This window comes from Lathamus discolor, chromosome 6 (genome assembly GCF_037157495.1).
Source record: "Lathamus discolor isolate bLatDis1 chromosome 6, bLatDis1.hap1, whole genome shotgun sequence".
NCBI lineage: Eukaryota > Metazoa > Chordata > Aves > Psittaciformes > Psittacidae > Lathamus > Lathamus discolor.
The window spans coordinates 10116129-10144086 of NC_088889.1; the positions used below are offsets into that span (position 1 = coordinate 10116129).

Here is a 27958-nt window from a genome sequence, read left to right on the forward strand (position 1 = left end):
AGTGCGGGCTGTCACCGCCCCTGGGTGCCAATCGCCGGCCCGGCCACGCTCAGGGCCCGCCGGCCGCCCCGGTGACAGAGCATCTTGCCTGAGAGGAGAGGCCGCCTCAGGAGGAGCACCGGCGCTGCCCCGGTGGCCTTCCCTTCCTCTGGGACCCCGTGGGCCCTGCCGCCGTCCCGGGCGGGCGGTCGCCCCTTCTCCCCGCCAGGGCAGTTACGCCATGGAGGTGGTCACGCCGCTGGAAGTCAGGTACCGCTGTCCGGTGGCCGGCCCTCTCCTCGCTCCCGGTGTTGCCGGGGTGGCGGGCCCGGGCCCCGCAAGGTCCCAAAGTCGGGGGGGGGGGTGCGGGGCCGGGGTGCTGGTGCCACGGAGTGGGAGCACGGAGCAGGTTTCATAACGCGCAGGATAGTTGGGGCGCAGGCTGCACCGCTGCAGGGTGGTCGGGTTTCAGGGTGTCAAATATGGCAACAGAGTCCCGCAGACCTGGTTCTGAAACCCCAAAGTGCATGTGTATCTTCAGGCAAAATTAGGAAGGGTTAATTGCCTAAATATATGATTACTATGGGGTTTCTAATAATAATCCAGGTCTGTTAATATTTAGTTCATGAGACTGAGTCTTCATGGCTGCCACCTGCATTTTATATGTTGAATGTACATAATTAATAAGTATTTTATAAGTATCATCTCTTTGCCAGTGCTAACAACTTACTCTCTTCCATGCGTGCCTGAACTCAGCATGTTCTGGGAAGTATGTTCATGGTAGACATTACTGGCAGTCCATTTTTTCAGGCAAGCCAAAAGAGTTACTGTTACCTAACAGATCTAAAAGTTACCTCAAGCCTGGCAATAACATAGAGCTGTCGGCAGGGACATTAAAAGTACCACTGCAGGTAGAAGAGAAGGGTGCAGGGTTTCTCCTTTTTTATCAATCGTGCCTCTTTCTCCCTTCCTATTACTGCAATGTAATATTTAACTCTGCAGAGTGAGATCTGGCCTGAAAATGCAAAGCCCCAAGAATTCATTAGTACATTTTATATTCATAGTCAGTTCAAGTAAACTGGTAAAATTTTTTGCCAAAATTATCAGTTTAAAAGGAAATGGTTTAATGTAGAAGTAAATGCGTAAGAAATTCTTCCTGTATCTACGCACAGTACTTCAAAGTCCAAGACATTTTATGTCACCACAGTTGTCTGCACCCTGTTGAATCCTTACTCCTCTTGAGGAGGACCCACATCATCTGATTATTCAGCAGGTATCTTGTGAACAGGTTTAAACAATTTCTTTATCTGTTCTTTCCAGTGTCCAAGATGAGGCTGTGGACAAAAGCACCTTTAAGAAATGCAACCAGATTGCTTTTTACAGGTAAGGAGAATCACAGAATCACAGAATCCCAAGGGTTGGAAGGGACCTAAAAAGATCATCTAGTCCAACCCCCCTGCAAGAGCAGGGTAACCTACAGTACATCACACAGGAACTTGTCCAGGCGGGCCTTGAATATCTCCAGTGTAGGAGACTCCACAACCCCCCTGGGCAACCTGTTCCAGTGCTCTGTCACTCTTACAGTAAAGAAGTTCTTCCTGATGTTAACGTGGAACTTCCTATGCTCCAGTTTACACCCATTGTCCCTTGTCCTATCACTGGATATCACTGAAAAAAGCCTAGCTCCATCATCCTGACACCTACCCTTTACATATTTGTAAACATTGATGAGGTCACCCCTCAGTCTCCTCTTCTCCAAGCTAAAGAGACCCAGCTCCCTCAGCCTCTCCTCATAAGGGAGATGTTCCTTGCAGTGTATGTTTGGTTTGGGTTTGGTTTTGGTTTTTAACCCAGTAGTATTAAAAGATATAGGAAGTAGTTGCACATAAGTCATAGAATCATAGAATAGTTAGGGTTGGAAAGGACCTCAAGATCATCTAGTTCCAACCCCCCTGCCATGGGCAGGGACACCTCACACTAAACCGTCCCACACAGGGCTTCATCCAGCCTGGCCTTGAACACTGCCAGGGATGGAGCACTCACAACCTCCCTGGGCAACCGATTCCAGTGTCTCACCACCCTAACAGGAAAGAATTTCCTCCTTATATCCAATCTAAACTTCCCCTGTTTAAGTTTTAACCCGTTACCCCTTGTCCTGTCACTACAGTCCCTGATGAAGAGTCCCTCCCCAGCATCCCTATAGGCCCCCTTCAGATACTGGAAGGCTGCTATTAGGTCCCCATGCAGCCTTCTGTTCTCCAGGCTGAACAGCCCCAACTTCCTCAGCCTGTCTTCATACAGGAGGTGCTCCAGTCCCCTGATCATCCTCGTGGCCCTCCTCTGGGCTTGTTCCAGCAGTTCCATGTCCTTTCTATGTTGAGGACACCAGAACTGCACACAATAATCCAGGTGAGGTCTCACAAGAGCAGAGTAGAGGGGCAAGATCACTTCCTTCAACCTGCTGGTCACGCTCCTTTTGATGCAGCCCAGGATACAGTTGGCTTTCTGGGCTGTGAGTGCACACTGAAGCCGGCTCATGTTCATTTTCTCATCGACCAGCACCCCCAAGTCCTTCTCTGCAGGGCCGCTCTGAACCTCTTCTTTGCCCAATCTGTAGCTGTGCCTGGGATTGCTCCGACCCAGGTGTAGGACCTTGCACTTGTCATGGTTGAACTTCATAAGGTTGGCATCAGCCCACCTTACAAGCGTGTCAGGGTCCCTCTGGATGGCATCCCTTCCCTCCAGCATATCAACCGGACCACACAGCTTGGTGTCATCGGCAAACTTGCTGAGGGCGCACTCAATCCCACTGTCCATGTCAGCAACGAAGATTTTAAATCTTTCAAAATGAGTGTTCTGCTCACCTCTTGGCATGCAATAATCAGCATATTTTAAAAGGTGGAATCTTACCTATAAAACATGTTCTGTTAAATTTCAAAGGTCAGTCCTCTCATCTGACAAATCCCCAGCAATATTTTAACCATTGGTATGTGAGTGAAAGGAATGACTGCTAATTAGTCATTGACATAATTGGTTACAGTTTCAGATACTAATTTCTATTCTGCAGGAAATTAGGTTCAGAAACCAAATAACATTTTGCCACTGGGAGCAGCCTCTTTTCATGCCAGCCCTTTCTAGCCTGTCACCATTTTAACTTAACACATCTGATTTCTCAGCAGGAGGTTGCCACACATTGGGAAGCATCAGGTCTCCTCTTTGCTCTGCTTTTAAAAGAAATCCTTTATCTAATTGCTTGCATTTGTGCAACATCTGTTTGCAAGGAAACAAAATCAGTTTACTAATGAAGAAGGCTCCCCTCAAGGTAGCCTCCAAGATACTTTTCTTAGATAGTTCATAAGACCTGGGCTCAGCGAGGAGCATTCTACAAATAGCTGAAAGAACCTCTGTTTATGATCTCTGTCCTAAAAACATCATGAGGGCCAAAAACTGTGGCCAAGACTCAGTAGTCGGCAAGCTTATTGAAAACCAATTTCCTCAGGGTGTATTCAGGAGGTTACAAATTACAAACATAAACTGCTTCATCAACACAGAATGTAGAAGCTGTTCACCAGGGGGTCGCAGGTGAAGCAGGGGTTTATGACAGAAAATGAAAAACAGGTTATTCAGCTGAAAGTTCTGGTGTCATGAAAATAAGAAGAATGTAACTGGACAGCTGAGAACCTTGTTGGACACTTGAATTAAGATTACTACTGTTTAAAACAAACCCATATAAAGTGTTGATGGGTGAGCAAACCCCTCTAACATCTCATTCATAATCTCATCATGTATGTGTCCTCAGAACTATATTACTTCAATTTTCCATTGACTTGAAGCCCTGATAATAATTTTTGAAATATTTCAAGATAAAATTATTAAGTAAACATTTTGAACAATATTGTGTCCCTCTGTGTGATATAACCTACAAGAATTAGGGTGACACAGAATAATTTTCTGTCTTGACAGGCGTCAGAAACTTCTGCACCCTGGAAAATCCGCTTATCGAGCATTGTTGGATTCAGTCACATTGAATGATGAGAATGTCAAATTCCAAATTATTCATGAGGAGAATAAGGTGAGATCCCACCCAGCATAAGAGTGTGCTTACAGAAAGAGCAGTGAATATTATCAACAATTTTGGTAATATTTGCAGGTTTTGAGGTTCTGCAGTGGGGCAAAATATCAGTCTAAAGATGACCTTACTGGTCAGTATTTATTTGACAGCTTGGGACTGGTCAGGAGAACAGCTATTTTAAGGAATCTTCAAAAACTTCATGAAAAATCTGAATAGAACTCTATCTGAAAAACAAAAATAAATGTCTTAATTCAGTGTTTTCTCCACTATTCCAAAATAATTCATTATTATTCTGTAAAGGAGTAAGAAGACCAGCACCTCCTAACCATGCCTTTGTATTCTTGTGTTTGCACAAAGGCAGTTTTTGGGGGGAAAGAAGTCTTCTTTGCATTTAAGAAGACAGCCAAGAAGAGGGGTGTCTCCTATTTCTCTAATTTAACAGTACAGCAGCTATCACATTCACTCAGAGAATAGGCAACCTAACCTGTGCTCAGATTGCAGGAGTTTGGAACTACAGCTCTCTTCCATGCTTGAAGCACTACACTATATAGACACTCCGCATAAATATATTTTCAGCCTCTCTTATTAATCCTGACCTTCTTTGCAGTCAGCACAGAAAAAGGAGTCTATTTTTTTTTTTTTTCTAGATTTTAGGGTAGATGAAAGGCTGAACCCTCTGTGGCTTCCTCAGCTATTCTGGGGTTTATACGAAAGTGGTATGTTTCCTGGGAAGCAAGATCTGGAAATCCAGATGAATCTTTTCTATCTATCTTGCCTACTCTCCCTTTAGTATTATGGCACTTTCACGCCTTTTAAGAGAGCAGGGCTGATTGGCTTCTAGGTAGAGGGAAAACATATCATGCCAAAATTCTTCAGGCACATTTGTGTCTCACAGAAGGAGAGATTAAGAAAGGAAAAAAACGGGAAAAAAATAGACTTGTGGTGTAGCGATCTTCCATGGAAGAAAAATGTGTGATTTTGTATGAGCTAGAACAGAGTGACTTCCCACTCTAAATAGCAAATTACAAATTACAATAATAGCAAATTACAATTAAATAGCAAATAGCAAATTACAGTGGGTGGGACAGTATAATGCATTTTCTTTAGGTGTACTTCAGGTACACCTGTGTTACTCTGACATAGTACATCAGTGTCAGCACCACTGTGAATTACTAGAGAACACACAGCACTGACATTTTGCAAAAAGCCCACATCTCGGTAATATCCCACTCTTACATTGGCTGCACAGTAGTGAAATTGTCTGGACTTCAAGATTCGAGTATACTACCACTGATTTCCATGCTGCTTGTGGAGAGACCTGCAAAATGCTAGACAAGAGAGACTTGAAGATAAAGAGTCCATTGAAAAATAATTGCTTCTTCAAAGGGGAGAAGTAGAGTTAGCTGGTGTAAATTCATATGGATGACGATTGTTGCTCAGCAGTGCTAAAGAACACTAAATCAGAAAGTCGGCATGTGTTTTTCTTTTCCAGACAGTAAACGTTTGGTGATGTTGAGTTGAAAAGCAAGTCGGTAATTTTTATCACTGCCAGTTTATCTGTTTGCTTCCAGGTTCTTCTACAAGTAGAAATTTGTGAAATAGAAGGCAATATTTTCAGGCTTAAAATTGATGAGGCATCTCCTCTCAGACCAAGATACAAAGTTCGTGATGTTCTTATAAAGGAACCTACCACCCAAAGGTAAGTGATGGGAAGATGATTTAGCACCTAAGTAACTTACACAGCTTCATTTGCAAGACTGTTTTACTTCTTGATCTGTGCTACACTGCAGTTGTCTCTATATAATACAAAGTTATTATGGGAAGAGAAAATAAAAATTTCTGTAGTTAAATTTTCAAAAATTCATGTTAAATACACAGGAGAAAGCCTCAAGTTTCTTACATATGTGACAAAACTACTTGAAAATAGCCTACTTGTTATGATGCATCATTTTTACCTAAAACATTACCTGTTAATATGAAAGGAATTCAAACTGGGTAGTTTTCACTGCACTTCCGTAGCCACCTGTTGCACTGTGCAGTGAACCCTGAACACAGCATGTATTTGTGGAGTTCTTTGCCTCAACATTAGCTTTGGGTGTTTTCTAATGTATGTAGATATTTTCAGCCCATACTTTTTTTCAAATAATTATTAGTTGCAGTGCATTTCAAATGCTGATAATTCATATAAAACTGGCATTGCTTTTCATTTGCCAGACTCTTCATATCCCAAAATGAGGCAGGTATTTTGGTGCTGTCAAGTATTAATGAGGACTACAAACTTCAAGTCACAGCAAACCCCTTCCAGATTGAGCTACAGTTCAAGGGTGAGACTGTTCTGAGCATGAATTCCAATGGGTTGTTATACTTTGAGCATCTACAACCACCTCCCAGTGACAGGTATAGTATCTGTCTGTCACATTGTAATATGTACTGATTGTGCTGTAGCTATGACAAACAATTCTATGGAATTGCAATTTCTGTGATAGAAGCTCTTACACACTGAAGTTTGTCTTTCTTTCTACTTCATACCACTAAGTAATATGTTGAAGTTTTAACTTCCCCGTTTCAGATCAATTCACTCCAGACGGTTCTAATCCCTTGCAGCAGCCATGTGCAAAATGTTAACCTAATTTAATGGCCAGTTCTGTAAAATGCTAAAGTATCCTGGTACCCCTTGTCTTTCTTGGGAATAAGTGATGGTAGCATGATGAGTTATTAGTTTCATCTCCTTTTATGACTAAACTTACTCTTCAGGTATGTTTTATTCACCATATAAGCTCTTAAAGTAAGTTTTGTTCAACTTATAATGTGCCATACAAGCAGGAAGATTTTACAGGTCAGTCTCACTGCAAAGCACTAGAAAGGTGAGAAAACACAGTGCAGGACATGTTGTGACTAGAAAAAGAGCATAGCAAGCATCTCTTCTAGAGAGCATTATTTCAAAAATTGTAATTAACAGAGAAACCATAACAGAGAATGACACAGAAGCAGAGATCTGGGCAGATGAATTGCTGATGCAGATAGAAATAAATGTGAAAGGCTAAGAAGTCAATCTAACTCAAATATGGAGTAAAGGTTATTTTAAGACATTGCATATTAAAATGATTTGAAGGTTAGAGCTCTCAACTATGACATCAATATTCAGAATAGTCAAGCACCAAAACTCTAATGTTTAAGGCAATGCATAATGATAAATGAATTTTCTGATTGAAATCCTTACTTACATTAACAATGACCTGATTGTTTGTAATTGTTTTCACTAGAAAACCTACAGCAGAAAATGAGGAGGCAGCAAGTGATTCCTCTAAGGTAACTCATGCTTATTTCAATTCCAGCATGAACATTTTGTAGAAAGGAGAATCATATGTTCATTTCTTCTGCTGCTGTGTTTACAGATACAGTCTAACCACTTACCAGTGAAATTAAAAAAGGATCTGGTATTTCATATAGAAATATTTTGCAAATTCACAGTTGAATAAAGATTTGGGTATTTTACCAGGGCTATAGAAGGCATCAGTCAAGTAGATCTAGCCCAAAAATTTTTTTCCCTGGCCTTCTTATTTAGAATGTTTTTCTCTTTTGCCCTTTCAACAGTCCAAAAGACATGCCTTCACATACATTCATGCTTAATACAGAAGTAATATTCTGTCTGAAAAAAGACCAGGGCCTGGCAGTATGTACGGGCACATATGAGTATTCTCAGGAGGCTAAGTTATGTCCATGATATAATTTTAGCCTCCTGTAGAACAGATGGCTGCTCACTCCACTATCCTGTTATAAATGGCAGGGGCTATGCTGCCTTCAGCATACTTGTGTCTGAACTCTGAGTTCTGCCAGGGAGCGTGCTTGCTCTAGGGAAGTCACACAGCTGCAAGAGGCCACGTCTGCTTATTCCGGCATGAATGTAGAAAAGAAAACCAGGAAAGACACTGCAAAAAGTTGAAATTCTAGGACAGTGAATGGCAGGGCAAAAAGCTAAAAATTTACACACACAGGACTCTGGGGAGTCTGGGGAGGTTTTTTTATCTGACCCTTACTGTTTAGGGAGTGGGTTTGTTTCTGTTTGCATAGGTTTTCCTGTTTGGTTCCATCCATGCCATCTTTGTGTTTCATAATTGTGTTCAGCATCCAGAAGAAAGACATTTTTTATAGTGAGAGCAATCATTCACTGGAACAATGTCCCCAGGGACGTGGTAGAGTCCCCATCACTCGCAGTTTTCAAGATGCAATTGGACAGGGTGCTAAACAATCTCATCTGGGCTCCCTTTCCCATGAAAGGTTGGGCCAGGTGATCTTTTGAGGTCTCTTCCAACTTGGGCTATTCTATTGTTCTATGGTTCTATCCAAGACCTCAGGTGTTACTCCTATACTCTAGCAGAGTGCATTTGTGCTCCACTAGCATGTCAGTTCTTCAGTGTAAATTTCTGCAGCAGGATCTGAATTGTGTTTTGGATTTATTTATATTAAACATGTTTGGCAAATAAAAGAGTTAACAGTGTACAAATCTCATGTGAGTAAATATTCTTCTTAGAAATACATGGTGTGAGCATTTGCATTTGCAAGGCTTCGCTGTTTCTGTTTATGCAGGAGAAACAAGAGGATCTGGGTCTCTGGCAAGAGAAATTTGGCAGTTTCTTAGATATCAAAGCTCACGGTAAGAATAAGTCTAGTTCTGAAAACTGCTTCACATCTTTGTATATACCTGTGTTCATTTGTATTTCTGTCTGCTTTCTGTTTAGCAGCTTAATGTTTATAAACGTCTCACTCCTTTTGCTTTGCCTGTCAGATATCAGTGATGGGTAACAGATCTGACAAAAATACTGGAAATATTCATTAGATAGCTGTTTAGGAAAGAACACATTAAATGTGACCCATTTAATCAGCTCACTGTACACCATTTTTGACACGGGATAACCCTATCTGCATTGGCTGACTGGTATATAATGGGTGATATCAGGGTTTTTTTCTTGTAGTTTATTCTCATGACATATCAGAAATCATGATATCTAACCATTAGTAATTGTCACAGAGAAAATCTTTTGTAAGTGGTGACTACAAAACCGAAATACTGAACAGTCTTAAGGGATAAGAAGGTTGTAGAAACTTGTATGTCAGTAGCTCAAATACAATTTAAATTATTAATTACCAAAATTTATGATGATCTGCTGTCTGTCCAGTTGTATTCTACATTAATCAAGTTCGTTAGCTTTGTCCATTACCACTATTATGCAGAATTTTACAGTAACCAGCACTACCCAGCAGCTGCAGTAGTGAGAGGGAAGTCTGAAAGAGCTTCCTTATGGTGACAAGAGCTTCTTCAGTTGACAGTCAAGACATAGAGGGGCAGGAAGTTGTTGCCCTTATTGCTCGTGCTGTATCTGATGTATTAGGCCAGCATCATGTTTTTCTATTTTTCTGTGTTGGAGGAATAAAGTCCACATGGTCAGGTTTGGATCCTGAAGCCACTGCTTGTCAGTCTTCAGGATCTCTGGTCACCTGCCAAAAGTTGATCTGGATTCACTAATGTGACAAGATGGTATCACTGGCAGAGGCTCTTGTGCATGCTTCTCCCCTGGCTGAGGCTGAAGAGAAGAGCAGTAGAAAACAGGCAGCTCTGAGTCTAAAGTCCACTCTGCTGTACCACCGTGCTGCAAAGCGTGGCTTGTAGGTACTGGGATAGAAACAGGAGATAATTTCAAGCAGTTTCACTACAGAATAAAGATGTGACCTCCTATTACAAGTTATTTTTTTCTATTAAATTGATCCATTTTACCTTCTTAAGCAGATCAAAATCAGAATAACTACAATAAAATCTGTTCAGAATTTTACCTCTATACTACAGAAGTAATAATGAAGGTGAAGTTGAAAGCAAGTATGAAAGAGCTAGTTATTAAAACTTGCTTTTTGATTTTTTTTTTTTTTTATTTTTTTTTTTTTAGATAGGTTGTTCTGCTCTGTTGCTTTCTGAGAATGGAATTCTGTGGTCTTCTCTTTTAATGTTATTCCCATAGGTCCTAGTTCTGTAGGGATGGACTTCTCTTTACATGCATATGACCACGTCTATGGAATACCACAACACACAGAAGGACTTCTTCTCAAAAACACCAGGTAAAGGTAGTGGATTGCTACTGAAAGCAGTTATCATTTTCGTAAAGGAGAGCTGTAACATTGTCTTAATAATTTAATACAAGCAACAGCTTGAGATATGTATAGTATATAGTGTATATTTTAGTTTAATGATACAGCAAACTGAATCATAGCTCCTGTCCATGTGAAGTAAGTTGTTCTGCTTTCCCTTCCCACTCTGCAGTTTCGTGAATGACCCTTTCTGTTCTCTCCATCTTTCATGCTTTCTTTCTTTTTTTCTGAATTGCAGGATTGGTCACGTTTAAGCATAACTCTTAGAAGCTCTATAGAAGAGTTCAGAATTCGTATTTTAGGACTTGGAGCAAACGAACAGTAGTCTCACTGGCAGCAAAAATGTTTGATTCAGATAGCTAAAGCAAAGAAGCAAAGAAGCAGTAATCTAGGCTGTCCACATTTCAGCTCTGTGTGCTAAACTAAGGACCTTAGTACAGTGTGTTCACTCAGTTTAGTGGAATGGCAATAGAGCTAAAATTGGCCTGGTGCAGGATGCTTACATATAACAAACACATCTGTTTGTTTGTCCTAGTGATGGTGATGCCTACCGGCTTTATAATTTGGATATCTTCGGCCACAAGATACATGACAAAATAGGCATTTATGGTTCTGTGCCCCTTCTCTTAGCACACAAGCCTAACAGAACAACAGGAATCTTCTGGCTGAATTCTTCAGAAACGCTGGTGGATATTAGTACAAAGGCAGTAGCTGAGGTGAGAGTTGCTCACTTTCCTCAGGATTTAATAATGAAAGAAAACACTCCAGGGCAGGGCCAACAGGAACATAACACTATTATTGGAGATTTAGCTTCTGCTCCCTAATGAATAATTGTCAGTATCTTCCTCATGTCCTCCTATGGCTAACTATTATTCTATTTTGTGTAAGCAGTATGCAAGGTAAAGGATTTGTGAAGGATATGTAAAAACCGTTCTGTGTGTATTCCTAATACCTGCCAAGGATGTGTCAATGAATTTAGTGGGTTTCCATCTTCGCTCTTTCATTGAACAAAGTTTTGATACAAAGATACTCACTTTTACCTTGGTTTCCTTCAAAGCATGGGCTGTCTGGATCTGCCGCAGAGACTGCTAAGCAGAGAGCAGTGCCTCTAACTGATGTGCGCTGGATGTCAGAAAGCGGGATCATTGATGTTTTCCTTCTGATGGGACCCACTGCGTTTGATGTCTTCAAGCAGTTGGCACAACTGACAGGTACTCACATAATTGGAGTCTGTAAGGCACGCTTCTTACCTGGGAGATTCTTTGAGGAACATGCTGTACCCAGGAGTGGGTTAATATTTACCTAGCCCATTGTGTGCAGGAGGCAAATTGTTCCCAAATTGTGGTTGGTAGAGCAAAGGGTGGTGTTTTGTGAAGACAGCCTTTCATCTTTGTTTTCCCTAGCATTTGCAGCTAGTCAAACTTGGCCCTAAGGGAGAAGTCAGCATAATCACCGCTATCAGAAACTGCTCCCTTAGATGAAGAGAGGAGACACAGGGGGCTAGAACTGCCAGTCACTATCAAGACAGGCCACCTTATAATGAGGAAAGGCAGAAGTTAAAAAATAGGGTATCCTGGAGAGCAAAGAAGATAGGTAACTGTCCAGTGTGTCCATTAGGGAGGGGAGCAGAGATGGCATGCAGATCTGGGGAAGGAAAGAACCAAAAGGCACAGTAATAGACTCAACAATGGAGGCAAGAGGACTAACATTTTATGAAAGCAGAATTCTTTATGAACTAAAGAGAATTAAAAGCAGAGAAACATCCCTGGTAGTTCCTTAGTCTATTAGCAATGATTGTCGGCTGCACAGACGTTACGGAACGTGGTTCAGCTGCACAGAAGTAGGAAGGTAGCCAGATGGCAAGAGGATCTAGCTAAGCAGATGTGCATGCTCAGGGAAGTTTCCCAGCTCCTTTTTGCTGTATGTGTACATACCTACATGTTTCCTAATTTAAAAAAATCCCAGCAATTACAGTCCCATGGTTCTCCTTGTACTGGAGCACCTGTGGTCCTGTTTACACTACTCAAGTCCAAGCAGTCACAGGATTTGCATTCTTACTGATTAAAAGTCTATTTCATTGTTTGCATTAATGACAGATAATCTAATCTAGAACATTTTTGCATGAAAAAAAAAAAAAAGAATAGAACTATGTTGATTACAGGGGTAACACTTCAGTGTCCTAGAACAGCAAGTTCTGTCTCACTCTTGTATTGTCATTACAGCCCTTTGCTCTTTCTGGCTTTTGAGCTCATCATGTTTGTTATTTCACAGGTTCGGTCACTTTGGTATGGAGAACGTGCTCTAGACTCAGCCTAGGCCAGTGTCCCGTAACTCCAGACAGATACATCTTAATCATGTTAACTTTTTCAGAGTCTCTAGTTAAAATCCTGAGGGGCGTTAACAGTGTTATCTTCATTCATATACTCTTCTAGGCACTCAAGCCCTGCCACCTCTTTTTTCTCTGGGCTACCATCAGTGCCGGTGGAATTATGAGGATGAGCAGGATGTCAAGGCAGTAGATGCTGGCTTTGATGAACATGACATTCCTTATGATGTGATATGGCTGGACATAGAGCACACAGATGGCAAGAGGTATTTTACTTGGGACAAAAAGAAATTTCATAACCCCAGAAAGATGCAAGAACATCTCAGGAAGAAAAAACGCAAGGTAAATAATACAGAAGGAAGAAAGAAAATAGTTCTTTTGTCTTGTTTAATTCAGATCCTCATGCTGTTTTATTATTTTATAATTTATTCTCTACCCTGACCATCAGGCTAAGTATGACCTAACTGAAGCTCCATCTACAGAAGCAGCCTACTGCTGTTCTTAATGGGCACAGTAGAAAATTTTTCCACTTAACGTGAGCTTTCACCATTGGCAGCTGCTACCCTTGCTTCAGCTTTTCTTTGTATTGATAATACCTTTTACTTTCTGCTTATAGTAACTGGGATTTGGCCTTTATGTTGATACCATAAACTAAATATTTTTTCCTTCTGGTGTAGTCCTGCTATGATGTGCAGTCTGATAGCTTAGTTAGTCTTTATTTCTGCTTTTACAGCTTAAATTTATTCCTTGGAATTATATTTTCCTTGGAATTATAGAGGTATTAAAATGTAGACAGTTAATACCTAAAATCTGTAGAATTTATTGCCCAAAATCAATGAACAGCGGACTGTTGAAATAGCATTCAAGTTTCATAGTCCCTCAGTTGGAGCTACAGTACTGTCCCAGCTTTACAGCAAGGCAGTTAATGGCAGCAGAAAGTAACTGCAAAATACAATGCATTGATGTTTAAATCATCAGAAACTTCTGTTGCTGCTTTATGCTATACAAAATATTTTATTTTGGGATCTTATTTCAGAAGGGCAAGAAGAGTTCATGCCCTCATTGTAAATTCAGCTATTGTACATAAGTCTAGTACAGAATATATAAGAACTGGTAAATGCTTTGTAAAATTAGTGATACAGCTGTCTTCTTTATCTGAAATGAAATCAGTATCTGCCTTTTATCAAAAGTGAGCTCTTGGTGGTTTGTTCAGTACAGTTGATGCTAATCATGCATTTTATTTTCTCATTCTGGCAGCTTGTCGTCATTGTAGATCCCCACATTAAAGTTGATCCCATGTATACCCTGTATTCACAGGCGAAAGACAAGGGATATTTTGTGAAAGACAGAAACGGGAAAGATTTTGAGGGCATCTGTTGGCCAGGTAAAAAAACACTCTGTCTCAACATTTCAAGCTGTTTATTTGAAAAATATTGAGGAGTAATGTAATTGGAACCCATGGAAGTGGAATTTAATTCATACATTCCATGCATTTTTTTATAAATGCTCATAATTTCATCCACTTTGTGGTTTCTTTGGTACAATTGTGTTTTGATTGCCTCAGCTGTGCAACCTCCTTCATTATATCTGTTGGATCTGCAGATAGTCCCAGTGCCTAGAACTAAAAAAGTTGCATTTGTCAATCAGAGGAGCCATCTATCTTCCCTACTTGTCTTGGGTAACAGAAATCTGGTCACAGCCTGCTGCAGTGAGCACAGCTCAAGCAGTCTGGATGAAATTAAGTGAACCTCGATACTGAAGATTTTGATTCAATCATAAGACAGTGATTTGAGGTGTTATTTTCATGAGGAGATCTCATTGTGGGGAGGCAAAGGAGGTTGTCCTTCTTTACAGTCAGAAAGCCCATAGTCCTGGCAAAGGAATGAATATGGGAAAAATCAAGGACATATTACAACTTCTAGCAGCATGGGAGGATGTAGTTATTCAGCTTCTCAGCAACACTTCCCTGTTTGAGGTTAAAATACCAGGGATGCTGTCTCCCTCTGGTTTCTTGTTCATAGCTGAACATATTTCAAACTGCTGTCAGTCACCCTTACATGGTGCTGAGCTTCAGACCTCCAGAATTTGTGTGTTGGTCTGCAGAACATGGCAAGGGCTGTACTGAGTTCCAAATCAGCCTGGAATTTGCTCTTGAGCTTTTGTATCAGAAACAATAGCAACATTATCGCTGCCTACTGAAAGCATACTAGCCTTGGGCTGCTGTATTTAGGTGCAAAGACAATTCATGCTTGCTCTGAAAGTCAGGTAAATAATTGGGATCTCCCACATCCACAGGTTCCTCTTGTTACCTGGATTTCACTAATCCTGAAGTGCGAAAATGGTACGCAGATCAGTTTGCCTTCAAAACGTACAAGGTTTGTATTTATTTGCTATGACCTACATATCCCAGGATGCCTGAAAATGGGGGAAAGAAAGAAGATAAACTGCTGGCTAAACAAGTTGTTGGCTTTTGTAGCTCTATTATCATATAGATATATATCATATAAATATCTTGATACACTGAAGTACCATGGACTTGCCTACCCTAAGAAAGTTGGAACCCATATGCCTCCAGTGAACCTGCTACCTTAGTTGCAGCAGCAGGATGGACACTGCAGGCATTTTAGCAACTCATAATCTAACACAGATGCTGCATTTCCAGCTTTTGCTGTCATGATAGCACAGGAGTGATGTGGGAGTGCTCTTTCATAGCTCATGGTCACTTCACCCTGACCTTCCTTCCAGCACTCCTGCCCAGTGCTGAAAGTGTCTGGGTTAACACTGCTGGACACCTCCAGTTCTACCTGTCCTGCCCTGAAGTTCTGCTTTGCAGTAGGGTTGTTGAAACTATTCCCTTAGTAGACATGCACAGTAGACATTTCCCTTGCTGCTTTTCCTCTTTGGTTTTTCTTTTCAGGCTTTTGATTTTTTCCTCATGGCTATTTAATACTTCTCTTTTCGCTGCCTATTTTCCCTCACTAGAAGACAGGAATAGCAAGCATCTACTGAGTTTTCTCAGAACTGCAGAAATCAAGTGGGCTTATAGGCTGCCATCCTGACCAGAAGGGCTACCAAGAGAGATGAGATGAATGACTGGCAGCTTTCATGTGACCACAGGAATATAAATGCCATGTCTTGCTTTGCTGCTGCTGTTTCTACTTATAACCCAGACTGGTCTGACACCCCCTAAAGACAAACATACTAAGTTACAGCAATGAGTCTTTTATGTACTAATTGCAACCCTGTGTCATAGGGATCCACTAATATCCTCTTTGTATGGAATGACATGAATGAGCCTTCAGTCTTCAAAGGTGCAGAACTAACCATGCAGAAAGATGCTGTGCACTACAACAAGTGGGAGCATCGCGAAGTACACAACCTCTATGGATTCTACCAGGTAGAGTATCTGGAAACAAAAAACAGCAGTTATTTTCATGAAGTATGTCTAATGTGGTAATTTACACAGTGGTAGGTGTTCTGTAACCTCCACAAAGGACTGAAATTCAGTCATATTGGATATTGCTATATTTAAAGTAAACTCTGTGATTGGTCACAAGAAAATGTGACAACATCTGTGCCTTTCTGCCATAAAAATGTAAATTACATTGGCTGTGACTGCACAAGATTTATTCTTTTTCAAGTATATTCTAATATGAAAGTGTTGCTTTAATAATAGGTGCTATTTCTGAGTACAGACTTCCTAATTTTCCCACCTTGGAAAGGCTAATAAGGCAGGGTAGCAAATATGCTAATTATAGACTTTGTCTTCCTGACTTTTATATTCATAATTTTCAGCAAATGGCAACTGCAGAAGGACTCATCAAACGGTCTTCAGGGAAAGAGAGACCATTTGTCCTCACACGATCTTTCTTTGCTGGATCACAGAAGTATGGTAAGTAAGAATTAGTTGGACCCCTTCCATGCTGCTTTGTTCTATAAATTTTGTGTGTAGTAGTTAAGTCTAGAGAGGACAAAAACTGTCTAAGAAATACTGACATGGTGAGCTCATAAAAGTTCAAGCAATCAAAAAAACCAGGAAAGGCTCTCAAATTATGTACAGGTTAATGGCAGAATAACAACCTGTGTCCTGTGACAAACCACTACCTCCTTTTATCGCATATTTCAGGAGCATGCATGTATAAAGAAAAAGAAGTTGCAATCCACAGCAGTTAACCAGCAGTTCATGACCATTCCTATCTTCTTTCCTTAACTGCATACACCAAACTTTCCTGAAATTGGATATTTCCAGGGGCAGTGTGGACAGGAGACAACACAGCAGATTGGAGTTACTTAAAAATATCCATTCCAATGCTTCTCACCATCAGCATGGCAGGGATTTCATTCTGTGGAGGTAAGGCGTTTAGCTGGAGCTGCTCACTATGCATAAATCACTGGTCCCACCAAGCTTGTACCCCAAGACAGACTTCAACACAGTTGGTGGAAAGCTCAACAGGCCAGTGCATTTTCAAGCAGTTTTACAGATTAGTCTGGTTTTGGAAGCCAATAACCTGGCACTCACCAACATTTCTCCAATACCTTTTATGTAGTGTTTGCATTCCATCTGGAGCAGCAGTCTTCAGGTGGTGTTCTGTAGCATCAGTCCTCTGTCACTGGGGAAGGCACTCAGCCTCCAAAAGCTCTCTTGATATTTTCATTAAAGGATAAATTCTTACGCCAGTTTTTCACTTTTATTTGGACAAGCAGCTGCCCAACAGCAGAACTGCAAAGCACCCTGTGAAATGCATGGATTTATACACTTGGAATGTTTGTTAGAGGAGAACTTCAAATTTAATAGAATCATTTCCCAAACTGTGTATTTTTATGTGTCTGCACAATATCTAGCTGATGTGGGAGGGTTTATTGGAGATCCAGAACCAGAATTACTTGTTCGCTGGTATCAGGCTGGAGCCTACCAGCCCTTCTTCAGAGGTCATTCTAACATGGAGAGCAAACGGCGAGAACCGTGGCTCTTTGGGGAGAAGAACACCCAGATCATCAGGGAAGCCATTAGAGCACGCTACGTCCTTCTGCCATACTTATACACACTGTTCTATCGGGCACACACAGCGGCTGAACCAGTTATGAGGTAAGAGCATAAGTCAGGAGGTTTAGTGATTATCTTCAAGAAGTTGCTTGGTGGAGGGAAATTACTATCTCTTACTTGTGTATTTACTTATTTAAATACTGAAGAAACACACAGAAATTACTAAATTCTATTTTCATACATTCTGCAAGCTCTGGTAGGTTCTCAGAGGAAAATGATGTGGTTTAGGTTTTTTCCCAAATGTGGACTCCAAACATCTTGTCATGATACAGAACATTATACGGTATTACAACCCCCACTTTAAAAAGTGCTTAATGGAATCAGAACTTGCTGACCTAAAAACGTAAAGACCATTTTGTGCCTTATGAAAATATTTGTTACAGCTGAATTGATACTGTTATATAAGCTTATTTCATATTGATAATTTGATTGTTTACCTCTGCAGTGTTTCTTAGAATTTTTCTTTTAGTAGAGAATCTAATAATTTAGAACATAAATTAAATTAGAAAATAAGTTTTTGTTCTGCTGCTCTTTAACCTCTAAGAAAGTAGTGCCTCAGTGGAACTGAATGCAACAATCTTTTCAGCAAGAAATGAACTCTAGTTTAATCTCTCTTGTATCACTATGTCTTTGAGGTTGTCCTAAAACTGACTTTTTGCACTCGTTTGCCTTTATGTATCGTTATGCAAATACAATACATCTCCTGAGTTTTAAAAACATAAAGGTCGAGTGGTTGGAGTTTTGAAGATGATTTGCATTACAGACATAGTGTGAGCATCTGTCTGCATATTATCTAGGCATAGATGCCCCTGTTGTATGTACTGGCATAAGACAGTGGGTTTCTGTCTTGAAATTAAGCATATGATGACATCTGCACTGCCCACAAAGTTAGAGTAAGCTTCAATAATGTTAAATTTGCTGCAGTAGGTACAGAATTAGAGAGGAAGCATGGTATTTGTCTCCCTGAGAGAAGGAGAATGGAAAATGTGTCTCATTAGCAAGCACATGGACAGCAGAGCTGCAGTGAACATGTGGATGCTTATGACTGAGCAAGTAAGCCAGGCTTTTTGTGTAAGGAAACCCAGATCCTGTCTCTGAATGAGCTATTATTGTTAAATCTCTCAGACTTTAAATATAAAACTCCTGTTCTGTAAGCAGGTGGCTATTGCACTACCTTTTTTGAGAAAGACTGAAAACAAACTTCTGGTGCAGGTTGTTCAGTTGTGACCAAGAGGAAACACGCTATCAAAGCAGCAGTGAGTTGCTGAGAATAGGAAGAGCTGCAGAGACTAGCTCATCAGGTGTCAGCATTGCAGGTACACTGACAGAAGGTTCATTAGTCTCTCCTTTGCTAGAAGGAAGATATGTGCAATGCAAGTTTAGAAGGAAGAAAGTAGGAAGGAAGAAAGTGAGGCTACAGGAAATGTACATAGGTACATTGGAGTGTCTTAACCCATGTTGTACTGGGAACTCACATTAGGGACCCAAAAGGGATACTTTAAGGCACCAAAGAGGATCTTGCCCTATCTTCAGTTCTTGATAGTTGTACCTTGTAAAGAGAGAGAGAAAATGGAGTCTGAAAATGCCAGAAGGCCTTGAACAGTTTGGCAGGAGTGGAGAAACTAACTGAATCCCACTATCTTCCTTTCTACAGGCCCCTCTGGGTAGAGTTTCCAGGGAACACAGAAACTTTTGGTGTGGAAAATGAGTACATGCTGGGTAAGCAGGTGTCTTCTGATTCTCTGGAATCTGAGTTAAATTTTGAGCTGAGAGACTGTTGCAGGATGAAAAGAAGACTTGAAATCTTCACCCAATGCTTTTATATTGTAACTGAATATAGAAGTTGAGACCTTTAAGGGACCCAGTTTTAACAGCCCTTTGAAAATAGGGGTCATATGAGATCCAAAAACTGAGTTCAGTGTCACTAGTGACTTTGAAAAAAACATGGTTGTTTTTGACCTAAAACATGGAAGTTCCCTGTAGCAGCTAAACCGCAGTCTGCTTCAGAAATGACAGTAGTAAACAACTACCACCCAAAGCTGGTTGGTTTTTACTCTGATATGGCTGGCTGCTGAAGTCAGTTTTCTCAGAAATTAAACTTCAGAGATAAGTATGTTTTGTGTGAAGCATATTCAGTCTACAGGGGAAGAGAGAATGGGAGGAGAATGGTGCATTTGAGTTTCCTTTGTTACCTCTGGGCTCAAGAGTGCCTTTTAATGGCTTTCAAATTAAGGGACATTCACTTCTTAAGCAAAAGTCTGACCAAGGTAGGCAGCAGAGCTAAGTGTGGTGGAGCAGAGCATTTCAGAGGACTCTGGGAGTTCAACTTGCATTGCCAGTGGGCAAGAAGGGAAGAAGTTCTTCAAACTGCACAGTCTATTAATGTGTTTTGTTACGGAGTAAAGAACCACCATCCCCAGCTCCGTAAGCTTACACAGAGTTATTTTTGGCTTTTTACAAAGACATTCCTGTGTTCCGCTCTTTTGGTTAAAAAAGCGTATTTTTTGTTCAACCAAAGAGCAAACAGGCAGCCATCTCTCAGCCTATGAGGGACTCAGAAGTGCCCCAAGCTGGAGGCATACAGTGCAGCTCCATCCTAGTGCCATGATAGAGCAAGACCCAAGCAGCCATCAGCTCACTACAGGACTTTTTTTCCAGTAGAAAGGGAACCTAAGCATATGGTGGGCCCAAGTAAGATCCTAAAATGGCTATGGGAGGCTGACAGCAACAGAGCCCACAGCATCTGCTCTGATGAGATGCAGCCTTGTGATTCACAGCATGTTTATATTTTTCTCCAGGAAATGCTTTGTTGGTGCATCCAGTCACAGAGAAAGAGGCCAAAGCAGTGAGCGTTCTGCTTCCAGGATCACAGGAGGTGAGGATGAATACGTGTATAGTAACCTTCCAGCTCCCCATCAGATAACTCCTGAGCACTGCTGCTGTGCCAAGTGCCAGACGGCCATTCTATGTCACTCTGCACCTTCCTTGCATCTCAATACCCTGCATCTCAATGCAATTTCCATCTCAGTACTTTCTATCTCAGTACCTTCCATCTCAATACCTTGCATGCTTGGCTCACAGTAAATTTACTTTCTTGCTTTTCTAAGAGCTGCTGCACAAATCTTATGTCTCCTATAATTTAAATCTCCCCTCAAGGCTTGCCTCTTCTCATGGAACATCAAAAAAACAGCTTCAGTAAATTCTCACTTTCCTTCTTTTCACATATTTCTCCTTGGGTTAAACTTCTCTTTTACGTGCAAGAAAAGGGGTCTTTGGAAAACGGTCATAAGGCAATCAGAGGGAAGGTGTACCGGGGGAAAATATAACAAGGAAATACAAGCCTCAGTATCCTGGGACATGCAAAGCAGAGACTTTGACACGTAGAGAGATCAGTTCCTCTGCGTTTTATCCACAGGATGGCACTGTGATCCACTGCTACAAAGATCAGTTTGGCTGCAGCAGCTGAGAGGTGGAAGGGAAAGAATTTGTGAAAATAGTTCCTAAGGGAAAGCCTGAGACTAAGGAGGAATGAGAGGAAAGACGGCAGCAATGCAGAGCCTTGTGACTCCACTGATGCACCAGAGGACGCTTAGAATTAGTCTCAACTTAAGAACAGCCTAGGCCCTCTAAAACAAGACAAGTATTTTTATCAAGATCTCTGTGGGAATTGACTGCCTGGCACACTTGAAGCAGTTGAACATGCTAGCAAGTGTGATGCATAGGAAATTTCAGATGTAGCTGCTTTTTGTGACCTGTTATCAGCAACTTTATTGTTAATTTCCTCTTCAATATACATATGCTTATTCTGGTTGTTAGGAATAGCGGCAGTAAGGTTAAGCAGAAGAGTAACTGCATCTGCAGAGGGAACAGATCTTGCCATGTATGTCATGCTCATTCTTTTTTCATTTTTCCTAGATTTGGTATGATTTCAGGAAATTTAAACGAATGGAAGATCCGGGCACTCTGAAGATCCCGGTAACACTGGAGAATGTATGTTTGTATTTTAACATACTACTTTCACTGAGCAGAAAAAAAACCCAAAACAAACATATAGGCTTTTGTTTTGCTAACATTCAAAATCAGAGAAGCCTTTTCAGTTTTCTTGTAGGAATGTAATCTAAAATAGCTTTTGTAGAGAAGTCCCATCTCCTTTGTTGTTAGATGGAACACTAATGTGGCCTGGTGGTATAGAAAAGTGAGATGATACAAGGTTGACTTCTCCAAGCAAAGATATTTCACTTGCACACATACAGGAAGATTACTACTATTCCCATTGTTAGTCGAATAGTTTTCTTTATGTACTTGTGGTAAAAGTTCATTTCTGAGCCTTGATAAGAGCCAGCTTCAGTTATCCTTGTTCCAAGCTAAAATTTTATGATCACAGAATAAGAACCATTCTACCCTGGCTTTGTTTCTTGCAGATTCCTGTATTCCAGCAGGGGGGTACTGTGATACCTCTGAAGACCACAGCTGGAAAATCTACTGAATGGATGATAGATACTTCTTATGAACTCCGTGTGGCTCTGGACACAGAGGTACTTGGAGATGATGTTCCTTTTACAAAATGTGACCTTTTTAGGTCCTTGCTGCCTGTTTCATCAGCACAATGATATATACCTCTGTATGCCAAATGGTTCTCCTCCACTTCTGCTTGGAGGGGTCCCACCTCCCCACCACCATTCCCTCAAAGTGAGACTATCGGAGTATAGCAGAAGCAGGGCATATTTCTGACCTTTCTCAGCCCTCCTCTAGTCCCTTGGAGGAAGAAGCAGAGAATGAGCAGGCCACAGACTTCCCCTCGGCCACAGAACTTCCCACAACTGTCTCTTCTAATAAAGGAGGTGATACCTGGCACCCACATCAATTTACAAAACCAGGATGTCCAAGTCTTCAAACACTCTCAGAGCTGGACTCCCTGAGCCTTATGGGGATACAAATAGCTAAAGAAAAATAAACACACATGCTTCAATATGAAGCATAACATACTGAAACAATTTTAGTCTTGTTGCCCAGCACTAGAAGTTGCTGTTGATTTGTAATCCATCTGGTGTGTTTCACAGGCTTGTGCAATAGGTGAGCTCTACATAGATGATGGGCATTCATTTCAATATCTCCACAAGAAGCAGTTCCTGTATCGGAAATTCACTTTCCACAAGAACATTCTTTCTTCCAGGTAACAGCAATTATGGACAAAAGCCACCAACACATTGTCATTGGAAATGCCTCTTCAAGTCTATGAGACCTTCTTACAAACATACTGGTCTCATAAATTGCTCAGTAAAGTCCCAGCGCATGCAGAATCTGTCATAAAACTGCAGAGGTAAACCATGCTCTGTGTAAGTCTAAGGGCAGCAACACATGAAGCATTGGTCTCTTCCAACTTGAGATATTCTGTGTAGGAACCACAGACACCATTACAAGTAGTCTCCAGAAGTCACCAACAAATGCACCATGTGTGTTAGCATATGCAAGAAAAGTACTTGAAAGGAAGCACAAGAGGACATAACCTACAAAGGCTGAGCGAAACAACCTAAAAGCCAAAAATATCATACCTGCTTGTAAGGAAAGAGATGCTGAACAGGTTTTGTTTCAGGAGAAAAGTAAATAGAGGAAAGGAAACCAGTAAGGGAACTTTCAGGGTGAGACTGAAGTAGTACTTTGATTATATGATGTTGAACTTCTACTGATGGATGGTAACTAATGTTTGAAATAATGTATGAAATAATTTTCCAGTTGCAGAGATGAAAGTGGACAATACCAAACTACATGTGTGGTTGAACGGGTCATAGTTCTGGGACTTGGACAGCAACCCACTTCCGTGACAGCCTGTTCCAAGGGTAATGACCTGACTTCTATTTTACTACAATATTTTCAAATACTGTTGCTCTGCTGCCATTTACTAGAGGTGGCAAGCTGACAGCTTCATAAAGGAGGTGTTACAGCATGGGGAGCATCTTTGGTTAGTTCTTATTGCTACCTTTTTGATATCAAGGACAGAATTTAGTAAAAGGAGCCATCAGCTACACACCAATAATATTACATGCAGAATTGAAGAACAGTTGCTTTGTAAGGCAATAGATACATCAGTAAAAGTGGTTCAGAATTAACAAGTTCAGATAAATTTATCCTGCACAGAATATGAGCAGAGATAGCATTTCAAATGAAGGATGCTCTGATGTGTAAGCCTGCCTAGTCTAGAAAAGGGAACTGCAGACAAAACCAGAATTACTTTTCTGTCCTCTTGCTGATTCAAAAGTGTCTGGGTTCCTGACTACGTGGGAATCTCTAGAAGTTGTGAGGGATCCCCTGTCTATAGGCAATCATCTACAGAAATGGCTTATCATTTCTGGATGCATTCCAAGCATGTGCCTTCACTTTAGGAATTATGTGGACATGGACTTTATTCCTCCACTTGTCAATCTCGAGGACTTTTAGGATACTTGGAGGAAAATCTATGCTGAAACAAGGGCTTTTTTTTTTTTTTTTTTTCTCCAGAAAAATCCTTGAATAGTGCCGTAGTTTGAAAGGTGAGAAAAAAAGAAGTCTTTTTCCCTAAGTCTATTGCATTCTTATGTGAATACTGGGCAGATACTATTTCTTTTTTACTCAGTCCTTTTCACCAGTGGCAGGGAGTTCACCAGTGACAGGCTGAATTAAAAACTGGAGGGGGTCATGTCTAACTGTGTTTCAGAAGGGTTCTTAAATCATGTAGTAAATTCTGTTGTCCTGTTCAGATGGGAAACAAAAAGAAGTGGTTTTCACATATGATACGAAGACCTCTGCGCTGACACTGGAAAATTTAGCCCTGAGTGTTGCTGCTGACTGGAAGATTTGCATCAACTGAAAGAGGACACAACTTCTGCAGAGAATTCATTGAGAGGTTGAGAGGAAGTCAGTACGACTTAAAATGTTAAGTTGAATCCAGTCAAATCAAGGACCATATTTCCCACCAACATGCCCAAACTAACATTTCCTACAATTTTCCTTTAAAGCACTGGTTTAAACTTGGATAGCTCTTCTATTCAAGCAAAAGTTATAGCGCTAGGATTGTATCTTTGGGGAAAAAAGCTAACTACTGTCTGCTCCAGGCTAGCTTCAGTTGGGCATTAAGACTGAGTTCAGCCTTCACTTGCACCAAAAAAAATCATAACTAGATGGGCTGAGATTGTGGCTCATTGGCATGGGGTTTAATGTAAATATTTAGACATCCCATTGTTCAGAGACTGGAGTGTTTGAGCAGATCTGGGCCAGTCTGACAGGCAGCATCAGTAGATATACCAGACACAGAGGTTACCAGCAAAGTTCTGCCTGCAAGCTGCCTTGTGAAAACAAGCACAGGAGCCACCAACTGTGATTACAGACACTTCCTCTTTCCAGTCCTTATGACAATGCAAATTTAGGTATTCTGCAGGAAAATAAACAACAGGCTAGTTAAACAGTTTAATCACTGAAGGTAAGGTTTGAGTAGGTTGTACCAGTCAGTTGGGTGATAGTAAGACAGTGATGTGGAAGTGCAGGGAGTTCTCTCCAAGAGCTGGCTTTGAAACTGGTATTTGGATTTTGAAAAGGCACGGGTATGTGCAAGTGCAATACTGACTTAAGGTAGCAGCTAGACTCAGGCAGAAACATTTTCCATGTTATTGCTACCCATTCTCTGCAAGTACTGCTTAAAAAAAGCCTTTTGTTAGGAAAGAATTGGCATTTTTGGATGATTTTATGTCTTTGGTTACAGCCACCCCAGTGAAGCAACTGTGCTTATGGAGAGCTCTTCTCCACGTCTTCCAACTCTTGCCAAGGTCTGGCTTCCTTTGCACTTACTTTAGTAATTTCTTGGTCAGTTTTTATTATCTGGCTGAGAATTGAGCTTGGTATTTATAAAGCAAATTTTTAATGGGATTAGTTCTGCATTTAGCCATCCCACTTCATGCTTATTCACGCTAATGTTCCCTTGCCTCCTTTTGCCACAATCTCTGTAAACAGAACCAGTGTGTCCTGATGCTTTCTCTTTCAAAAGTAAGAGGCATCCCAAGTGCCACATCCCTTCCATCCTGCTTATTGCCACAGTCCTTTCCATATCAGACATCTCTTTTTGCAGGCTACAGTTGCTCCACAGCTCAAGTTGTTTGCCCTTTTCATTTGCTACACTTGTCAACTATATTATTTTAAACCCATTTCTGCTTTGAGTCAAACCTAAACAAGGCATCTGTTGAGTTTTGTGGATATAAAAGGGCAAAATTTACTTAAATTCTTTTAACAAGATAAACATCAATGATGTTCTGAAAACATCAGTAGATGAACTCTTAGGAAACAAAGGATTGTCACCATTTTTACTAACTAAAGGTATTGTGACAGTCCATTTGTACATTGTTCCCTACTCTTGTTACAGAGTTCTCCCTGTGCTTGGTCAGTCATTCCCACCTGCTGCTGTTTGTCCTCTGCAGGGCAGATTTCTGGGAATAGCAAGTGTGAGAGCAAACTGTGACTACTCTGCTTTGACTATCAAGCACAGTTTGTTCCCCACCAGACCCTTAGGTTCCTCTGCAGAGTTCCTCTGTTTGTCAGCCCCTTCTAGCAAACCGTGTGAGCCTCTGCTCCAGGAACTGGCAGCCTAAATGCTGCTGTGCTTAATGCAGACAAAATAATCCAGGTAGACCAGTAGCAAATAGATCTTTTACATCTGTAACAAGAGAGACAGACCCTATTTTTGTGACAGATCCTATTTTTCTATCTGCTTCTAAGCATTAATTGACAATTGCTTCTTACGTTTAGCATTTTAATGAAATGTTTTAACTGGTATTTCTGAAATTGGAAAGTAAGAGAAATAAAGTAATGAAGTGAGTTACATGCCTTATTCCTTCCCGATGTCTCTCTACTGTTGAGAATAACTACTAAGTATTCTTCTAAGCGTATCTGATTAAAGTGAATGACTATTCTTTTATACTCTGGCTTTCAGTATGATATGTGCAGTACAGTAAGTAGTGGGTCAAATTTTCAGTGGTATGAAATGCCCAACTTCTATAGATTTCAATAGGAATTGGTTCTGAAACTTTCAAGTAGTTGTGTCTTGAGATCCAAGGAAATAAATTCCAAAGAATACAATTTGTATTGATATTTGTAGCAACTCATATCCTTTTCCACATATTTATACTATAAATCAAGAAATACATTTATAGAATACCTTTACCAAAAAAATAAATTAATTCAATTGGTGAAAACAACTGGAGATAAAACTTCAAAAAATGTAATAGAAATATTATCATCTATGTTGCTCACTTTTGCTCTGTCTGAACAGGTCAGCTATTGGGATACTTCTGCTTTCAACAAATTTAGCTGCAAAAGGTGGTTTAATTCATAAGGGCAAAGGGTGTGTTTTGCTGTTCTTCCCAAAACAGAGCTCTGTGTACAAGGAGTAATAGACGAATTTTTTTATTGAGCAAGAAGGAAGAATATGAAAGAAAGAACATATGCACAGGCTCCAAAATGAGTATTTTTTCTGAAGCTGTGCAGCAAGAGGTCCTTGGATCTCACTACTTGCATTGCTCCTGAAATATCCTGGAAAGTGTGACACATGGCTCTGCCAAGCTGTTCTGCAAAGTAATGTCAAATATGAGACCTGCAATCCTCGCATCTAAATGTACTGAGGAAGTCATCAATCCTGCATCGGGGCAACCCACCCTGAAGCGATTGCTTTCTTATTTCCACAAACGGTTGAATCCATCCCTTCTGATAGCCCTGTTGGTGCAAGAAGGCTTGCATTCATGATAAAAAGAAAAGGATTTAGGCCATTGTTAGAAGATTGAGGATTAGGATTCCTAGAGGTTAGTCAAATTTGCCAAATATATCACCATTGTTATAAATTCCCCTAGTGGAGTTTTTTTAATGAGCTGCAGAGATTTTCCATTGTGCTCTTGATTTTAAATGCCTAAGCCAAGCAAGTAGCTGAGAAAGAAAAGAGAATCACTGCTTTGGAAAATACCATAGTACTAGGGCAGAATGTCAGCAATGTGTACATGAGCCAGAGACTAGTGGCATCAGGCAAAAATAACACTGATGTCATCATGTGATTGAAGAACTTCCCAATCAAAGTGAAATCAAGCTGTTAGGAGGCTTTTCTTGACACATAAACAATGTCACCTTTTAAAGAACTGGGTTATAGAGAAGAGCAATGTGTTTAATTTTTCTTTCACTGAGACTCTGTCCCTCATCCCACTGTTGCGTGACAGATTAAATGTGCAAAGTGAGACATCTCTTCTAAGATTGGGATATCTTAGCACACAGAAAATGGCCTAGTTTCCACACTGGGCCCTGTATAAACTTTTGTGCCCCTGTATGAAAAGATGCCTTTTACATGGGAGGTAGCTATCACTAGGTGAATCTTAGTGCTGGTGAGCTGCTCTCT

The 27958-nt window shown here is 40.7% G+C and overlaps 1 protein-coding gene across 2 annotated transcripts; it reads left to right on the top strand.

Moving 5' to 3' along the window:
* Positions 1-13: 13 nt before the first annotated feature.
* Positions 14-26662, top strand: GANC (glucosidase alpha, neutral C). Of its 2 annotated transcripts, XM_065685404.1 has the most exons (24): positions 14-249; positions 1300-1362; positions 3943-4051; positions 5623-5750; positions 6266-6448; positions 7315-7360; positions 8639-8705; positions 10063-10159; positions 10725-10905; positions 11247-11400; positions 12622-12857; positions 13773-13899; positions 14811-14890; positions 15769-15912; positions 16311-16407; positions 16765-16866; positions 17358-17601; positions 19214-19278; positions 20358-20434; positions 21475-21549; positions 21981-22094; positions 22620-22732; positions 23293-23396; positions 24294-26662. In XM_065685404.1, exons 1-24 carry the CDS (start codon positions 221-223, stop codon positions 24401-24403), a joined length of 2745 nt encoding a protein of 914 aa, XP_065541476.1. In that variant the 5' UTR covers positions 14-220; the 3' UTR covers positions 24404-26662. The 2 variants fall into 2 exon arrangements, with proteins under 2 accessions (XP_065541476.1, XP_065541477.1); XM_065685405.1 differs by lacking the exons at positions 22620-22732; positions 24294-26662 and having other exon boundaries at positions 23293-23382.
* Positions 26663-27958: the final 1296 nt, after the last annotated feature.